This window comes from Elephantulus edwardii, unplaced genomic scaffold, assembly GCF_000299155.1.
Source record: "Elephantulus edwardii isolate Elephantulus edwardi_28Jun2011 unplaced genomic scaffold, EleEdw1.0 scaffold00066, whole genome shotgun sequence".
NCBI lineage: Eukaryota > Metazoa > Chordata > Mammalia > Macroscelidea > Macroscelididae > Elephantulus > Elephantulus edwardii.
In genome coordinates, this window is record NW_006399816.1 from 7,904,864 (window position 1) to 7,924,631 (window position 19,768).

The 19,768-nt window shown below is 45.2% G+C and overlaps 1 protein-coding gene across 1 annotated transcript in view; it reads right to left on the bottom strand.

Annotated features, from left to right (window-relative positions):
- Positions 1-732: 732 nt before the first annotated feature.
- PML (promyelocytic leukemia) overlaps positions 733-19,768 on the bottom strand; it is a 34,926-nt gene continuing 15,890 nt past the window's right edge. Inside the window, exons 3-7 of the mRNA XM_006888306.1 lie at positions 7,791-8,383; positions 5,951-6,021; positions 3,170-3,307; positions 1,743-2,001; positions 733-842 (exon numbers count right to left, since the gene is read on the bottom strand). Of these exons, the coding sequence (XP_006888368.1) occupies positions 733-842; positions 1,743-2,001; positions 3,170-3,307; positions 5,951-6,021; positions 7,791-8,383 (1,171 nt within the window). The remainder of the gene's footprint in view (positions 843-1,742; positions 2,002-3,169; positions 3,308-5,950; positions 6,022-7,790; positions 8,384-19,768) is intronic.

Genomic DNA, 19,768 nt, shown 5'->3' on the forward strand with positions numbered 1-19,768 from the left:
CTCAGGGACGTTGACGTGTTCAGCAGGAGGGCGGGAAGGCCAGGCTGGGGGGCAGCACTTGTCAGGGGGCAGCTGATGGAAGATCTGGTAGGGGTGGGGTGTTCCGTGTGCTTTCAGCTGGAGGTGAGCTGGCGAGGAGGGTGCTGCAGCCGTCTCCACGGGTTCCATGCGCTTTCCAATAAGAACCTCAGACTGAGGGCTGGAAGGACGCTCAGGGCCACCCAATCCAGCTGTGCCCTCTGTTAAGAGCCCCTCTGCCCCTGGACAGGTAAAGCCCAGCCTCTATTACAAACTCCAGGGACAGAAGGGTCACACTTCTTAAAGCCAATCTGTTCCACTGTGAGATGCTCTTTACACAAGAAATCAAAACTAGCTAAACATTAGTCCCCTACATGTGAGGCACTACAGACCTCACGCTCCTTCCCAGGCCCTCAGTAGCTGGGAATAAACAGGGAATGAATTCTCATCCAGCCCTTGCTGAGAACTCAGAGGACAAATGCATAAGGAACCTCCAAAGGCATGGGACATTCCAGAAAAGAGACGGGGTCCTGGAAGGAGACACTACCACCCTACAGCAGAGTATGTATGCCTACTGAAGGCACCTGTCCTGGTGTGGTGGGAGGAGCTGGGGTGGCCCAGGCACACAGCAGGCACATGGAGGCCATTCCCATGACACCCAGGCTCACAGCCTCGCTGGAAAACTTCCCAGGTGCAGGGCAACCCTGGAGTCCCCTAGGACCTGGAGTTGGGAGAGACGGGAGTTCTGGCCCAGAGTGCTGGGCCACTCACCGAGTTTTCCGCATCGGAGTCTTCCGAGCTGCTGATCACCACGATGCGCTCTTCTGAAACAGGCAGGAAGATGTCATTAGGTCCTGCTTGGGTGGAATAGGCAGGCCAGTGCTCTGAGTGGGCGCTGCATGCCCTGCAGAGAGGGACACAGACATTCACTGTGCATGTGACGGGGCCTCTGGATGGTGTGTGCAGAGGGGTCACTGCCATGAGTATTTTACCACTTCCTTGCTGTTCATATTTACTCAAGCCATGCAGCTGGGCATCTTTTGCAACTCTTAACAGAGCACATTGATTTGTTCCACTTCTCAACCCCAAAGTTAACTGAGAACCCTTCAAGAGCCAAGGGCCCTTGAATGGAAGGAATACAGGCCAGGACTCTCGGTATGCAGTCAGGGCTTGGTGTGTGACCAGGCTCCAGGCTCAGTCTGGGGCATAGAATGCAGAATAAAGCTGTTGAGGCAGATCTGGGAAGCAGAACTAACTCTGTTGATCCAAGATTCAAGGTGTTGACCATAACTTCTGTCCAAGGAGTCCGTCCCTGGCAGTGACTATGAATATCTCAGACAAAAGAGATCCCCTGGGAGGGGATTTAGCTTTTGCAGAAAACAATTTAGGTAAAGGACAGGTGTGGACTTCATCCAAGTCTTTATCCAAGGTCTCCACCCGTAAGCATTTTCTCAGAGACCCCACCGTATGCAAGGCAGTGGAAGTGTGTGCTGGGGTTAGAAGCTACAGAATTTTGAGTTTTAGTGCTGCGTGCCCCCCACAGTCAGAGCACAGCAAAGCCCCTGTAAACGTCAAGGCCTCTCACTTCCAGATGAACCATGGGCCATTCCTGCTCCATTCTGCAGCAGCCCAGCAACCACACAGGACAATCAGGTTAGTTTCCCCAGCTTTAGAGTTGTCGTGGTGCAGAAGAGGGGCCCCACCCACTCCCTCCATTTCTCTACCTGCCTCCCCGGGTTCGCTGGTCATGTGATTGTCACTGGACAGGATGACCTCATTTCCAACGATCGGGCTCTCGGGGCTGGGGGGTCCATTCAGGTGAGGTGGTGAGACTGCCTTTGAAGTGCTGGGCCTGGGCTGTTTGGGAGAGCTGAGGACCAGCCTGGCCTCCTTTTCCTCCTCTGACTCCATCTTGATGATTTTATGGGGGCAGCTGGTCTGACAGGCCTTCCTCTTCTGAGGTGTGGGTGGGACAGAGACCTCCTGTACAGGGGCAACCACAGGGCCAGGTCAGATATCCCCAGGAACATGGGCTCATGCAGATGGCAGGGCAGTGGGCGTGAGGTCGAGACCCTGGATGGGCAGCAGGGGATTCGACTCTCTGCCTGTTAGACCCTGCCCCTCTTCAGAAAGAAAGCCCTCCCGTAGTCCCCTGTACATTGGTCCTGGCTGCTGCCCCCCACCCTCCTCTGGCTTCTGTCCTCTAACTGTCCTCCTCGGTTCAGGAAAGCTTCCTGACAATGCAGCCAAGCATGCAGTAGGTGCTTAATGAGCACTTTCTCGCTGATTAAGGCTTGGTTTCTCATCCCAGCTACACCCCTTACTGCTTTGGCTAAACCCAGGAACCCAAAGCTCTTAGGAATGCTTGCATTCAACTAGGAGGAGCATAGGGGCCTCCCACCTTGATGGTGACACACAGCTGTTTTGAATGGACAGCAAGTCCAGCAGTTCAATTTCTGGGACGTATGGTCCCAGGGATATTAATATAGCGGCTGGGATGTGGGCGCTGGGAGAAGAAGAGGCACAGACTCCAGAGATGAAATTTAAAACATCAGATGCGATTTAAACCATTTATCAACTACTTCCATAAGTCTGAACTTGCTCAAGTTCAAACAAATCATGTACTTTTGATAAAAGTACATGCAGAGGATAGAAAAGCAGAATTACTGGAGAGTGGAGAGGCAGGATTCCAGCTTCTTGGATAAAACGCAAAACTCACTGCCATCCAGCTGGAACTGACTCACAGCTCACTTTCTGGCAGGCTTTCAAGAGGCTGTAAATCTCATGGGAGGAGACTGCCCATATTTTTCTGCCTCGAAGCCACTGTTGGTTCAAAACTGCCAGAGAAGCACCACCTTGGGATTAGCAGCATAACCCTCCACCAATTATGCTCCCAGAGCTCCCTGCTGCTCTGCTATTGCTTTGACAATGTGCATAATGTACAGCACCATCTTGAAGACCCCCCAGCCAAGGTTCAGAGTGGACAAAAGATGCTGAGCGGACTCAGATGCTGTTTCTAAGCGTCTTATGGCTCCCTGTGAACCAGGAGCCCAGGACGAGGTCTCTGGGGTACCTGTGTCCCATGCCTGTATCCATGTCTAGGACGAGTATGAATGGGGTCACAGAGGGTCCGAAGCAGGCAGAAGCTTACCTGTCTGTAGGTGGGGTCTTTGATGGAGAATGCAAACAAAGGCACCGGATGCGCACCCGGCTCTTGATGGACCACGGATGCTGACTGGGCCTCAGCCACCTCCAGGTCCTGCTCTGGAATCTTCTGAACCTTCTCTGGCTAAAAAAAAAAAATCAAGAAGCCAGAGTCAGAAATGACTAGGCAGCAGGCCCAGGGTTAGGAACTCCAGGCTCATGGCCAATCCAGGACTGAGTGACATCTCCAGGGCGTTACCTAGCCCCAGGTGCAGGCTGCCTGATCCAAAGCGGGGAGCCCCCTGGGAACAAGAAAACCCCCAACTTAAACTCATCAAGCTGGTTCTGACTCATAGTGACCCTCTATCAAGTTACCAAGGTTCTAAATCACAGTGGGTAGAATGCCCGTCTTTCTCCCAAGAAGCTCTGGTGGATTAAACCATCGAAGATGTGCAACCTTTGCATTAGAGTCAGACTCACTTCAGACTAAGCCAGCAGCGCTCCAACTGAGAGTAATAACTCAACAACTCAATCTCACTGCCATTAAGTTGGAACTCACACACAGCCAACCTTCCAGCGCGTTTTCAGAGGCTGTAAATTGAAGAAGAGATTTCCCCTCTTTCTTCTGCGAAGCTACTGGTGGATTTGAACAGCTGGAAAGGCCAACGCCTGTAGGTGAGCAGCACAATTCCCTGTGACCCACAGTACCAGAACTCCCTCTGGGAACAAGAGGCCTCCCCTAATCTTCCCTGACTCCACCTCATCCAGGGTTCCTAGTCAGGGACCACTTCAATCTAGGTGTGTCCTAACAGGCCTGGGAGACGGCCTCAGGGACCATATTGCTCAATGCGCCCCAAGCCCGAGAACCAGCTCCCAGCATACACAACTCCAGCAACAAAGGGCTCCTTACTGACGGAAGCAGCTCCTTCCATGGTGGCAAGCTTCTAACAGTGAGAAAAGTCCTTCCTTAGTAAAAGCAGCCACCCTGTGACTGTTATCTCTGTAGGGGTCAGAACAGCTGCCATACAAGTTACGCTAATCATCTTAAGTGAATTGTGCCCCCTTCTTTTGACAAAATGAGACTAAAAATAACAGTTACCTTACCATATCATAAGGATTAAATGTGCTAATATATGAAAACTATTTAGACTAGCACCTGTTAGTTGCACTATTTAGACTAGCACCTGTTAGTTGCATGGGCCATATCACAATCATTAGTGTTTTTATTATTACCCTTTGCAAGCCCAGCTGAGCAATTATTCCAAAAAGGTAAACATGGGACTATCAAGTGAACCAACAATTCCACTTTTAGGCATATGTCCCAAAGAAATAAAAGCAAATCCTTGGACAAATGTTCACAGCAGCACTATTCATAATAGCTAAAAGTAGTAAATAATCCAGATGTCCATCAACAGATGAGTAGATAAATATGGAATATCTATGCAATTGTGTGTATAGATCTACATATACACACACATCTATTTCCCCAAACGCATTCTAGTCCAGGCCTCACTTGCTATGCTGTTGTTGTATTAGGTGCTGTCAAGGGTACACAGCAATTCCATGCACAACAAACAAAATCCTGCCTAATTCTGCGTCATCCTCCCAAGCTTTGCTGGGTTTAAATCCCTATTGCAGTTACTGTGTCAGTCTATCTTACACTAACCTAGCTGGGCCTTGGTTTGATCTTTTGTAAAAGAGCAGGTTGGATTTCACACTGTTTCTCAACTCTACAGTCTCAGATGCAATGTTTGCCTCCGTGAGGAAGCTCTCCCTGATTGCCTTGGCAGAGAGTGAGCTCTCTCACCTATGGGGTCATGCTATGGCAAATCTAGACAGGTTCTCTACCATCTTGCCCTCTGCCTGAAGTCCTATCTTCCATAAAGGATCATCAGTCCTGGGCCTAGACCCCTGTAAATGTAGATGACCAGAATGGGGCAGAGACAAGATGCCACATGTAGGAGCTGAGGAGGGTCTTCTTGGTGAGCATGCTGGTGAGCACCAAGGAGATGAAATGAACACCAAGTCAAAGAGATGCTATGTCATTTCCACCTAAGGCCAGCACTTTCTAAATCAGAGAATTCCAGAGATGAGACCAGCTGCCTCAAGAAAACAGTATAGTACTCCCTACACCTGGAGGTGTGTGGATGCAGGTAGACATCTGTGAATCAGGGTGCTGCCGAGGGAACGATAACATTAAATGGCACAGGAGGGCTTTCCAGCCATGATTAACTATGCCTGTGAGGTGTATGCTGGCCACCAACCACCACCATTAGAAGCCATGCTGCTGCAATGGGAGTCTGAATTCCCACCCCAATCTTCTGTAAGAACCATGTGTCTTGGGGGGAGAGATACGTCCATATTTACTAACCCTAGGGAAATTAACACATATTTGGATGAGCTCACTATGAGAGGAAGAGGTCATCCATCGGCTATGTCTATCTGGGCTACTTTACAGTGACCCCTTTGTTCAAGTCCTTTTGTTCACACATAGGCCTCAAGCGACCCCTCTTTTTTTTTTTAAAGCTACCCCTCTTGAACTGGTTTGCATCATATTATTATAAGCTACTTTGGCATTCAGGAGTCCAGAGGCAGCCAGCCGTTGCTGGATATTTTCCTTTACCCCAACGCCAGTTCAGCTACTTGCTGTCCCTGTCTCAGGTGGTCTCCCCACTCTGTTACTTATAAGCATAAGAACAGCAAGCAGTGGGTTTTCTTCCTGACAAGGGGACTCCCAATCCACTTGGCTGGGTCCGACCACTTCCGCTTCACCTCAACCCCTTCTTACCTGATCAGTGTCTAAAGGCTCACTGGGAGTGCTGACAGCTTCTGGACTGGCTCTCCTGTATTGAGCTGCATCTGGAGAACAGAGAGAAGGTCTCAGGGAGGTCAGGGCAGTCACTGGCGAGGGGCAGCCTGGCTTGGGACAGTGACAGGGAGAATGTCCCTAAAGACCCACACCTCATATCTAGGGGGAACTGAGGAAGCTCTGCCAGGACTTCCTCCCAAATAAGGGCAGCTTCAAAGAGGGGCTTGGAGTTGGTAGGAAAGTTCTCTTAGCTACAGTGGGCATGAGCCCAGCACAAAGGGAGAGTGGCCAGCATTAGAGTGACCTTGCCTTTGGCTCCAAACTCAAATGTACTTCTCTCCATCTCTAGGCCACCAGCAAAGCAATGTGGAGACAATCCAGAAACCACCATTGTTCACTGACTTCTCCACATTCCATGAAGAGGGACTGGTACATATTACACATAATCTCAATTTCTCAAATAACCACAATATCTCATACAATGGCTCCTTTCTTTGCCCCTGTCATGTTATAAGGCCCAAGGTTAGTGAGTTCAACTCTGTGGGGTTATTTTCTGTACACAGGCTAACATTCACGGCCTATGTAGAGAAGGCATAAGAGTCATGCCCACTCTTTGGAACCCATGTGGTCTAGGCAAAGCAGTAAACGATCCATCATTGGTGCCTGCTGATAAGCCGTCCAATTCTGCAGTATCTCCTTTTTCTAAGTAAGAGCATCCTCACAGCTGCCCAGAGGTTACATTTCAGATCAATTCAGAGTCATTAACATCTCTTCACCCAGGAAACCTCTTTTGCCCACTGTTTCTGAGAGACCTCCTTGGATGCCACGAGCTTGTCTAGAGCTGCTCGGACTCTTGGATTGGGACTGCAGAGCCAAGTGTTTTCCAGCTCTGTGATGCACCCACAGCTCATCTCCTGGTTAGACTGGGTATCACCTGAGGTCAAGATCTCCTGAGGTCTCTTCATTTCCTAAATGGCCAATTCCTGCAGGACCTATAAAGGGTGGCAGCTGGTCTAGATGACACCCCATCCTGGGGACAAGGGTTCTCCTCAACTGAGTACTGCATGGTTTAGAGCAAGCACATGCTTTCAGGCCCCTTTTGCCTGACTTTTGAGTTGACTGCTCAGTTCCTGAACAAAGGTGCTAAGAGAAGCTTAAGCTAATTAACCCCAGGGTGGTTAACTAGTCCCCTCTAAAGGCAAAATCTTAACCTGGTCCTAATAATCTTTGTAGTTTGTCAATATCTCACGTCTCCCAAGAGCCACAGCTAGGATCCTTTGTGTAAAGTACCCACCTCCGGGTACCTGTGACATGGTGCCAAGGCCTCTTCCTTTATCCTGTGCCCTAGTAGTGAGAGAAGATCTTCACCCTGAAACCCACAGCGTCCCTTTTCAGCAGGAAGTAGCTAAGAGAATACGCCGTCCCCTTTTCCTTATGACTCAGGGTGAAGTCTCTCTCAGGGAGGAGTGATAGGGAATGGCAAAGGACACACTGACAAAGAAGATTAATCAGAACTGGCTTTGACAAGCACTGTGGCATTTGGACAAGAACAAACTGGGAGGAGGGTAGAGAGAATAGTGCAACAATGAATGAGTGGAAGCCCAAAATCTCTGTAAATGTTTATGAAAATTAATAAAATATAATTATTTAAAAAAAAAAAAAGAAATCTATGATCTGACTAAACTCAAGAAAAACTAATTTCCTTTTCTCTTAAAGGTAGATGATCTTTTCTGGCCTATCTTCCTCAGAAGGCAACTCTGAGGAGTAAGCCCTGTGGAAGGCAAGTAAGTTACCCTACCTGAGTGCCCGGGGTACTTACCTGCCTGTTGGGCGATGCATGATATGAGGTGTTTCAGACGCTCCTTGAACTGGTGCTTCAATTCCTCGAAGCCCTCCGTGCGCACGGGGGCTTGCAGATTCTGGGGCTTCTCCTGCTGCAGGTGGCAGAGTGCCTCCCGCAGAAAGCTGTGCATGTCCAGCACCTCCTGGTCAGAGGCATAGAGCTTCATCTTGTGCACAAGCTCGCCGCCTGTGTGGATGCGCTGCAGCACCGTGTCCAGGCGGCCCTGGTGGCTGGCCAGCTCCCGGACTTCGTGCTCGTATTGCTCTTGCACGCTCTGCAGCAGCTCGCGCTCCAGCGCCTGCACGTGCTCTACCACTTCGCTTACGCGTGTGTGGATCAGCTTCTCGGTGCTCTCGCGCGCGCTGGCCAGCTGGCGGATGGAGGACTGAATCTGCTCGCGAGCTGCACCAAAGGCCCCGTCCTGCTGCTGCAGCGCCTGCGTCATGGTGTCCAGCTCCTCCTGCCGCTGCTCGATCTCCATATTGATGTCGCTCTTGTCCTCGCTGTGACCTTTGTCCAGAAGTGCGCATGAGCAGCACAGGGGCTTGGAACAGGCTCGACAGTAGATGCTGAGGGCACACAAAACTGGCTCGATTTAGGGCTTTCCTGTTTGCTCTACCCATCCCACTTTCCTTCAAATTTCTGTTGTTAACTACTTTTTTTAAAAAATTACAAGACTTTTCATGATGATCTAGGATTGCATTTTTCCTAGAAAGTCAATGGTTGTGGTTATGGTGATGTTGCTATTACATACTGTGAAGTTGGAAATGACTCATACCAACCCATAGCTGACCCTCCAGGGGGTTTTCAGAGACAGTAAACTGCAAGGGAGGAGACTGTCCATTTTTCTCCCAGGGAGCAGCTGACGGATTCGAACTGCGTGCCTTTGGGTTGGCAGCACAACTCCTTATCACTAAGCTCCCTGGTTCTGATGACTGCTCAAATGACTGATAAAACCTTAAAGAAATTTACTGACGAAAAAAATAGCTAGCCTACATACAACATCTGGCTTGAAACAATGTCACTCACTCATTGCTCTCTAGGGGGCACTAACTCACTAACTCATAGCTTACCTATCTTGGCTTTTCCAGGCTGTTAATGCCTGCCTGGGAAGGATATTATTACCCATCTTTCTCTCTTAGAGCCCCTAGTGGATTCTAATCACCAGAGAGATATAGCCTCTGAGTTAGCTGCAAGATTCCCTAAATACCAGGCCAACAGAGCTCCCTGGAAACAGTATCAAGATACATATTCCTGAAGCACTACACGAGGTGGATTCTAACTCATAGTGTCCTTCCATTGTGTTTGTGAGGCTGTAAATCTTAGTACGGCTGACTGCTTCATCTTTTAGCAGCCCAGCAGCTGATGGATTTGAACCTCTGACCTCGGGATTAGCAACCCAACGTGTAATGACACCAGGACTCCTTAAAAACATACAATGAGAAAGTTAATTTCTTTCCACCCCTTAAGTCCTCCAGGTGACGGAGTGCACCCAACACCCTGGGAAGCATCTATCTATATCTTCTCTACTCAAACCATACAGCACAAATAAACAGGATGTTGATCCTTCTGGGATTCCAAGACTTGACACCTATTTTCCCATTTAAGCTGCATAAGAACCTCTTAATTCACAATGTGCTATGACAACTCAGTCAATTGGCAGAATAGTTCATAAAGATAATATGCTATTTATCCTAGTTTGGTCAATCGTATCTATGGTCTAAAAAGCTTGTAAGAAGCCATCTAAGATATGATTATTGGTTTCTTCCCATCTGGAGAAAAGCGAATGAAAGAAACAAAAATCTCAGCAAAGACACTATCCACAGGACTAATGTTTTGTTGTTGTTACATGCCATCAAGTCAGAACCCACTTACAGCTGATCCTCTAGCAGATTTTCTGAGACTGTAAATCGCATGGAAGGAAACGTTGCATTTTTCTCTCATGGAGCAGCTAGTGGATTTGAACTGTGTACCTTTGGACTAACAGCCCACACAAATCATAGCTTCATTATTCCAAACATGTAGCCAAGGACCCAAAGTAGAGGAATATGATAGAATGAAAAACATGGAGAACAAAGCTCAAATTCCTAAAAATGATGACACTTAACAGACTGAATGAAACCAGAGGAACCTCTGAGGCTGTTGCCCTAAAACAACCATTAAGCTTGGCACTGAAGCCACTCTCAGAGTTCTTTCAGCCAATAACAGATAGGCTTATAAAAGAGACAATGTTTATTATAAGAGTAAGGAAAGAGGGTTGCAGAGTGGATTATATTTGGGGTGGGGTGGGGGTGGGGGCAGGGATTATGTACCAATGAAGGAGTTTTTCTTTTGCTTTTCAAGGAGAGGAGGTGTGGGGGGGGGGGGAGAAAAGTGCAACAAAGAATGAATGGAATTCCAAAATCTCTGTAGATGTTCACTGAAATGAAAAATAAATAAATTAATAAAATAAAAAAAAAACAAACCAATGTCACCAGTGAGGAGTGTGCTGCATCCAAACAATCAACTATAAACCTTTCACATTTACCCAAAAGCAAAGAGGGGCCCAGATACTAGATCAAATAGAATGAAAATTATGAGAAAGCAGATGCATTGTGAAAACTGTAACCAATTTTACAGAATTCTCTGTATAGAAATGGATAAAGGGGGACTTAATTTTCTGTGTGTCTACCTAAAACACAACAAAGCATTTTTTTAGAAGAACCTGAAGATAAAGACTACTGTTACCATCATTATGCAGAAGAAGAAATAAAGTCATACAGGAGCTAAATTGGTTCTATTAGGTAAAACAATTTTGGGGAAGTAATGTTTGATCCTAAAAAAAAAGACCATGCTAAAGCATTACTTTGTAATTTCCTTCTCTAACTTCCATTATGCATTCGTCCACATCTATGCTACATGACAGGAAACTCTACTGGCTTAGTGGGAAAGAGTTGAGCAGCCAAACCCAAGGCAGGCAGTTCAAATTCACCACCTGCTCCAGGAGAAGACAGGAAGTTTCCTCCCATGTGACTTACTGCCTCAGAAAATCCACTGGAGGGTAAGCTAAATTGGTTCTGACTCAATAGCACACGACAATAATACCATATGCTGTATTTACCAGTAATTACCATACTACACTAACTTCTGGATAATCAATTCTGACCCATGTCAATCCCATCTATGCCAGAGCAGAACTGTATCCAAATGGTTTGCTGTAGCTGATTTTTCAGAAGTTAACAACCAGGTCTTTATCCTAGTCTGTCTTTTTCTGGAAGCTTTGCAGAAACCCGTTCAGCTTCACAGCAGCGTGTGAACCTCACTGACAAGTAGTTGGTGGCTACGCAGGGAGTGCACTAGCTGGGAACCCAACTTGGATCTCTTGCAAGGAAGGCCCACTTCTTAAGAAAAACTATGACTACGATAAATTACCACAGTATTAATGCTCATCAACAGTATTGGTTTGAAATGCTAAACCAATGAAGGAGTGAAGGGCAAACAGTTAAGCACTCCCTTACTAGCCGAAAGGTTGGCAGTTTAAATCCATCCAAAGGCAAAACAGACCTGGCATTATGCTTCCCAAAGAGTCACAGCCTTGAAAATCCAACTGAGCAGTACTACACTCTGTGCACTTGGGGTCGCCATGAGCTGGAATCAATTTGATGGAAACTAACAACAAAAAAATGGACAAGAAGAATCGGACCCAGTTGTCGTCACCTTTGCATTGTGGACACTCAGGAGAAAGGCCGAGTGTGATGCTGGATGCCCTTCCTTAAAAAGAGTTCAGCAAGGCTGCCTGCCAGGTACACAGCTCCAGGGACCTGGTGGAAGGAAAGCAAGACCTTCCAAGACACTTGCCAGCCTCAACCAGCATCCTATCTGTAAGGACCCGCTGCCCCTAGGACTCCAGCTTGTCCATTTTCTTTGGATGGAAACAGGCAATTGGCAGCAGAAGTCCTCCTAAGTCCAAAACCTCCCAGCTGACAAAGGTACAGACCACTGGGGTGATCTGTCAGCAGGCTGCTACACAGGGTCAACACTGACTCTAGTCTTCCTTAGCTTAATGATGTCCTCACCCTCACTCAAGGGACTCTCATCAAGCACCACTCTGTGGCTGACACTTTGGGGAAGGGAGCAGTAAAGGACCATGATAAGGACCCTGACTGAGCACAGACATAAAGAAGAATATCTCTGGGAATGCATGTTCAAAATGACGGGTATTTGCACTTAGAATACTTGAAAGAACCAACTGAAACACAAATAATAAGAAATTTCTCAGAATAATAAGTGAATTACATAAGATTTCAAAGAGAAGAAAACAGCTTTATCTCTTATAGAAAAGCAAGGCAGTCAAATATGAGGGAAATTCCATGATCACATTCACAATAGCAATTTCAATATTGGTAAAAAAAAAATACCAGTATAATCTGATATAATCTGAACAGGAAATATGCCAGACATATATGAAGGAAATAGCAAAAATTCACAAGTTAAAGAAGGCTAGAAAACCAGAAACAAGCCTCAAGTTCCTGGCCAGAGGGGCTAAGTACAAATAAAAATATGTTGTTGTTGATGTTATGTGCTGTCGAGTCGCCTGCGACTCATAGCGACCCAATGTACAACAGCCCTAAACTCTGCTCTGTCCTGTGCCAATCGCCCTGTCTCCGACAATCCCATCCCAATTACCCCAGTCACTGAATCAATCCACCTCATAGAGGGCCTTCCTCTCCTGCGCCGTCCCTCCACCTTTAACCCTTTCCAGGACAAATCTGTTTGTTTTCCTAGCAGTCCATGGTATTCTCAATACTTCTCTCCAGCACCACAGCTCAAAGGCATCAATTCTCCTTCTATCCTCCCTGGTCATTGTCCAACTCTCTGATGCATAACAAGTGATTGCGAAGACCATGGCCTGTATCAGACGCACCTTAGTCTCCAGAGAGACACCACTGCTCTTCAGTACTTTGGAGAGGTCCCTAACAGCAGACTTTCCCATGGCAATGCGCCTTTTAATTTCCTGGCTGCTGGTGCCAAGACTGTTGGACTATGGAGCCAAGCAAACTAAAGCTGTGTACAATCTCAATCTCTTCACCATCCATCCTGATGCTGCCAATTGGTCCAGTGGTGAGAATCTTTGTCTTCTTGACATTGAGCCTTAATCCATATTGTAGGCTGCAGTCCTTGTCGCTCTGCAGCAGGCATGTCTTCAAATTAATACACACATGCAAAGCAATTTAACAATATAAGTGAAAACACAAATCCCCAACCATGTAAGTGAGACTTGAAACCTGACCAAATGATTTTAAAACAAATCAAATAGCTAAGATTTTAAAAAAAACCAACACAATTGGAGTAATGAAGGGGAATTCGTGTTCCCAGATAAAGCACACTACAGAACTACCATTATTAAAAGAACGTGGTAGGAGCCTAAGAGTCAAGAGAAAGAGCAGCAGAACTGACCACCCAGTCCTAACAAAAATCCTATCAACTGGATAAATTATGTTTATTGCACTGAAGCTGATGAGGGAGAGAATAGTTTAAAAGTAATATATTTTAGGGCATTATGATTATCATAAGAGTCTGGAATGAGGGTTGCAGAGTGGAGTATACTCGGGGTGTGGGTGTGGGTCGGGGTGTGCGGAGGGGGATTGTATACCAATGAAGGAGTTTTTCTTTTGTTTTTCAAGAAGAGCGAACTGGGGTGGCGGGCGGTGGGTGGGGAGAAAAGTGCAACAATGAATGAATGGAAATCCAAAATCTCTGTAGATGGTCATTGAAATTAATTAAAAAAAATCATCCCATCAATTAGATTCCCACTCAAACTGATCCCACAGGACCAGCAGAGCTGCCCCTCTGGGTTTCCAAGGCTGTAAATCTTTGAGGAAGCTGACTCCCCATCTTTCTCCCACACAGACACTGGTGGACATCACTTTTTTGATTAGTAGACCAATGCTTAGTTGACTGTGACACCGAGATTCCTTAGTCCTAACACAGGCCCTAGCATCTATACAAATTTAATGTTTTCTATAATAAAGGAAAACCTCAAAACGCGTTGGAACAGACTCATAGCTGACCCTCTAGTGTGTTTTCAGAGACTGTAAATCGCATGGGAGGTACCTGCCCACCTTTCTCCCATGGGAGCAACTAGTGGAACTGAACCACCTGCCTTTGGGTCGGCAGTGCAACTCCTTATCCAATAGGCCACCAGAGCTTCCTATAACAAAGCAAGATGACGATGATTATCATCATCTATAATAACATAGATTAAAGGAGTTTTCAACAATTAGCACCAGAGAAACTGGCTACCAAAATGAGGGAAAACAAGTTAGATCTTGGCTTCCTATTCTACATCAAGATAAATTTGCAATAGATCACAAAATTAAACATGAATAAAATATGATCATATCGGAGAAACTACCACTATTTCATGATGGTAAAGATTTTATAATCATTGATGTAATGAGAGAATATAATTTCTTCAGAAAACTCATAACTCTGGGTTTTTTTAGAAAGTCATTAACCAAGCAAGTTGCCAGTGAGTCAATTCTCACATGTGAGCGCATAGGAGCCCAAGCAAAATGGAGCTTCTTGGGGTTTTCCATGGGATTTTTCTAGAAGCAGACAACCAGGAGTCTCTGCATGCATTCAAACTGCTTTTAAGTTAATAATCAAGTGCTTAACTCCTTGAGTTATCCATGGATTCTTATGGAAAGACATTCCCGGCTTACCATACAGTCAAAAAAAGTAATAAAGTATTAATTGTTCAATTTGCTAATTCTGTTTTAGATGATTACAGAGTTGGCAAGAAGGAAAGGAAAAATCATGTTGGTATGTGTTGTCAAGTCAAAACCGACACGTAGCTGACCCTCCAGTGGTTTTTCAGAGGCTGTAAATAACACCGGAGGAGAATGTCCATTTTTCTCCATTGGAGCAGCTGGTAGATTCGAACCACCTGCCTTCAGGGTTGGCAGTGCAACTCCCTATCCACTAGGCCAACAGAGATTTCCCGAAGTTTCTATACTCAACTCTAAGTAAAGGAGTTTGACCTTTAACTACCCGGGAATAGAGACCATCTCATTTAGCAATTACTGGCAGTCCCTGGGTTCCAAGAAGATCAGTTCCTAAAAGTGTCTTTAAATAAAATTTGTAGCTAAACCAAGGTGCAGTGAGGAGTTGATTAGATGGGGTGGGAAAAGGCAGAGATCAACAATATTAAATAATATAAAATACAACATATGGATGACTACAGCAAATAAAAAGTCCATGAATGAAGCAATGTATAGAATGATTGCATAAAACACAATGGACATGAATTAAAACACAGTGCATATGAAGACTGTATGTAGAGAAGAGCCCTGGAGCCTTGGTGGCAGAATGGTTCAAGTATTTTCTGATCAAAAGGTTAGTGGTTCAAACTCACGAATCACTATGGGAGAATGATGTGGTAGTCGGCTTCCGTTAGCCTTGGAAATCTCATGGGACAGTTCTACTCTGTCATTCAGGGTCACTATAAGTTGAAATTAATTTAATGACAGTGGGTTTGGATGTTTTTTTTTAAAGGAGAGCCAGTAGAGGCGGCATCTCTAGAGCAGCACTGTCCCAGGGCAGGATATGGCTTGTCTGAGCAACAACTGAAAAATTATCTCCACCGGACATACACCTTTACATAGCAACACAGAGAAGCAGTAGAGGCATACTATCTTTTTAAAATGCAACCAACCACAGGGCAAATGGAGGTGTTTTTTAGTCGTTTTTAAAAAAATTGTAGTTTGGGTGAAAGTTTCCAGAGCAACTGGTTTTCCATTTACCAACATGAACATATTTTATTTTTTTTATTCGTTGCAAGGCTGTCAGTCTAACAGCCCTCTTCTCACTTTCTTCCCAGTGACTCACTTTCATTTCATTCTTCTTTCTTGCCCCTTCTTGCCTTCTGAGTTTTGTTTCTGAGTAAATGCATGCCCCTTGGGTCTCATAGTTAACTATTCTAAATACATTCCTCATGAGTCTTACTGTTCACTTTTTAGCTTCTTCTTCTTCTGTTGTTGTTATGTGCCATCAAGTCACCTGTGACCCATAGTGACCCTATGTACAAAAGCCCTAATCCCTGTTCTATCCTGTCTGTGCCAATCTCATTGTCTCTGACACACCTACTCTCATTACCCCAGTCACTAAATCAACGCATCTCAGAGAGGGTCTTCCTCTCCTGTGCTGTCCCTCCACCCTCCCAAGCATGATGTCCCTCTTCAAGGACTGGTCCCTCCTTGCAACATGTCCAAAGTATGTCAGACGAAGCTTCAGAATCCTTCAAGAAGTACCCTGGTTTCACCCTCTCCAGGATGAACCTGTTTGTTCTCCTAGCAGTCCATGGTATATTCAATACTCTTCTCCAACACCACAGCTCAAAGGCATAAGTTTTCCTTTTATCATTCCTGGTCATTTATCCAGCTCTCTAATACATAGCAAGTGACTGAAGGAACTGAAGAACAAATTCAAGCCTTGAGTTGCAATACTTAAGGATGCTTTGGGCAGAATATTAAATGATCCAGAAAGTATTACAAGAAGATGGAAAGAGTATACAGAGTCATTGTACCAAAAGGAATTGGCAGACACAGAAGAATTTCACGAAACAACATATGAGTGAGGAAGGAAGACATTCAAGCTGCTCTGAAAAAACTGGCAAAAAACAAGGCCCCAGGAATTGATGGCCTACCGACCGATATATTTCAACAAACACATGCTGCCCTAGATGTGCTCACCAAGCTGTGCCAAGAAATCTGGAGGATAACCACCTGGCCAACTGACTGGGAGAGATCTCTATTTGCTCCCATTCCAAAGAAAGGTGATCTGAGAGAGTGCAGAAATCATTGAATCCTTAATATCACATGCAAGCAAGATTCTGAAGATTATCCAAAAATGACTGGAAGAGCACATCAACAGGGTCTGCTGCTTAGCTGTATAAAAAGTGCATCTGGCGTGGGGGTTGCCAGGTCTAACCTCCACTAAGTCCACAAAGGTAAAGAGTCCCCATCAACAACATCCATAACACAAAACTGAGTCCTCTGAGGGCACACGTACGCCCGATTCTATTGTGTCTTCTATTAATCCTATTAATAGCACCAACTGTCCCTCCCAGGGCTCTTGCTCTACTACAGGGTCTGCTAATCTACTGCAATGTCCATACAGAACTCACAGACAGCAATCACAATTATAAGGCTTATTAGGGAAATATTACTTCCCTAGTCAGGGCAGTTCCTCGGGTGTCCTTGCCAGGCAGCTCTCTGACCTTCGATGCAGCTTTGGGCCAATGTTACAAAGCCCTCTCAGTTCTGCCAATCATGGCGTCTGTCCTAGCCTTCCAAGTAAGCCTGGGTGAAGGCCGTCCACTCGGGCTCTGTGAGGTGACTATTCTAGTTCAGTTCTGTCTCACATTGGTCTCTGGGTCTCTGCCATCTCTGTTGCTGCTGCTAGTGGTCTCAGTCCACCTTGTTCAAGAATCCTTGGTCTAGAGGGACATGCTGCACACTCTGCTGCTTCTTTCCAACCTAGTCACAAGAGTCCCGTTTTCTGCCTCTGAAGATGCTCACTTTCAGTCTGGTGGGATGGCAAGGATGACCAATCAATCCCCTTCTTAGTAGTCTACACACCTTGTTTAATGTTCCTACCCAAGAGGTGGTATTCATCTCATTCCCATTATGAGCATGTGGCAAAAGTTAAAGCCATCAACAAGGAAAACCATTCTGAGCACACACCAATCTACTGACCCCAGGCTGCAAGGTGATCCCAGGACACAGGTTTCACGCCCTTTTGAAGGCTGTCTAAGAGCCACAATTTCAGGAGTTCCACCAGTCATTTCTAATCTAGTCTTATTTATGACTTTCTACATTTTTCTTCCATTCAGATCAAGAGTGGTTGGTAATGGTAGCTGTACATGGTCAGTTTCTTCTGGTTTCAGAAGGCAGCTATGGTTCACATAGTTCATCAGTTCTCAGCACCAGTTGTTTCTTTAAGTCACTGATTTTCTTCACTCTCTTTTCATCCAGACAGGGAGCGACCAGACATTGCATCCTGATCGCCCATTAACTTTTAAGACCACAGTTGTAAAATCACCACAGTAGGTTTCGAATGAAACACAGTAGGGTTTTGTAAATGCTGTCATGTCAATTTCAAATGAAACACAGTAGGTCTTATGAAAAATGTTATGCAAACTGAACTTCATTTCCTCCAAAGACTGTGGTCTTCTAAACCCCTCAAGCCCAGTGACTCATGGTTATGGCTAAGAAGCTTTCAAACTTTTGTCCCCTAATTAATTGATTTACCATATTCATGGACATATTTACAGCATGCAAATATTTTTGTAGAAATATCCTCCACCACACCTATCCATTTCCTCAACAACATGCCTCCAGAAACTCTATGAACTTTGATAAATGTCAATAGTTGTAGAGGGCTTCAGGCCTTTTGTTCATAGGGTTGCTATGAGTCATGCTCAACCAGAAGGCAATCAACAATACCACCTATATATGTTGGGGTTGTAAGCCTATCTTGCTACCCATACTTGTTTAACTTGCAGGCCTGCCCATGTATCCACACCTCAACATGTATGTAAATAATATTTATATATAAGATAGTATGCAAATACTACTTATATACAAGATCAATTGTCCACAGGAGGATCAGCTTATTTCTGGGTTCTCAATTCCATCCCATTGTTCTATGGTCTGCTGCACCAATACTAGGCAGTTCTGATACCACGGCTGTACAGTAACTTTTGAAATAAGGAAATAGAAGGCTCTTCCTCTCTTCTTTGCCAATGTTGCTTTGCTTACTCCAGTCTTTATCCCTTCTATGTAAAGTTGGTGACTGCTTTTTTCCATCTCTTTAAAGAATGCTGATAGAAGCTGAATTGAGACTGCATTCTAACTACAGATTAATTTTTATTGCATTGACACTTTGGTAATGTTAAGTCTTCCTATCCATGAACATAGCATGTTCTTCCATTTATATAGATCTGGTTTTTTTTAAGAAGCTGAACTATATGAAGAGGAATATGGCATCAGGATTGAAGGAAGACTCATTATCAAGCTGCATTATGCAGATGACACAATCTTGATTGCATAAAGTGAAGAGAACTTAAAGCATTTACTGAAGTCCTGAGCCTACAGTTTTAAATGTAGATTACAGCTCAGTATCAAGAAAACAAAAATCCTCACCACTGGACCAACAGGCAATATTATGATAGATGGAGAAAAGACTGGCGTTGTCAATGATTTAATCTTATTTGGACCCACAATCAACACTCATGGTAGTAGCAGGCAAGAAATAAAAACACACATTGCACTGGGAAAATCTACTGGTCAAGGACTTCTCCAAAGTGCTAATGAGAAAGGATGTCAGTTTAAAGACTAAGGTGTGTCTGATCCAAGACATAGTAATTTTTTATTGCTTCTTGTACATCAGAAAGTTAAACAATGAATAAAAAGAATCGATGCTTTTGAATTGTGGTGTTGGAGAAGAGTACTGAATATCCAATGGATGGCCAAAAGAACAAATAAGATGATCCTGGAGGAAGTGTAACCAGGGTGCTCCTTAGAAGCAAAGAGGGTGAAAATCCACCAGCTGCTCTTTGAAAGAAAAGATAGTCAATCTCCTCTCAAGTGAATTACAGCTCTGGAAAACCCTAGGGAGGGTATGCTGTCAGGGAACCTCTTTAAATTCCTGGGGAGCATTGATGTCTGCTTGAAGACTAAGGTGCGCCTGATTTAGGCCACAGTCTTTAATCACTTGCTATACATCTAAGAGCTGGACAATGAATTAAGATGACTGAAGAACCAATGCCTTTGAGCTGTAGTGTTCCTTGGAGGCAAAGAGTACTAAGCTTCAATACTCTCATACTTTGGGCATGTTATTAGAAGAGGCTATTCCTTGGAGAGGGACATCATGCTTGCAAAGGTGGAGGGTTGGCAAAACCAGATGGACTG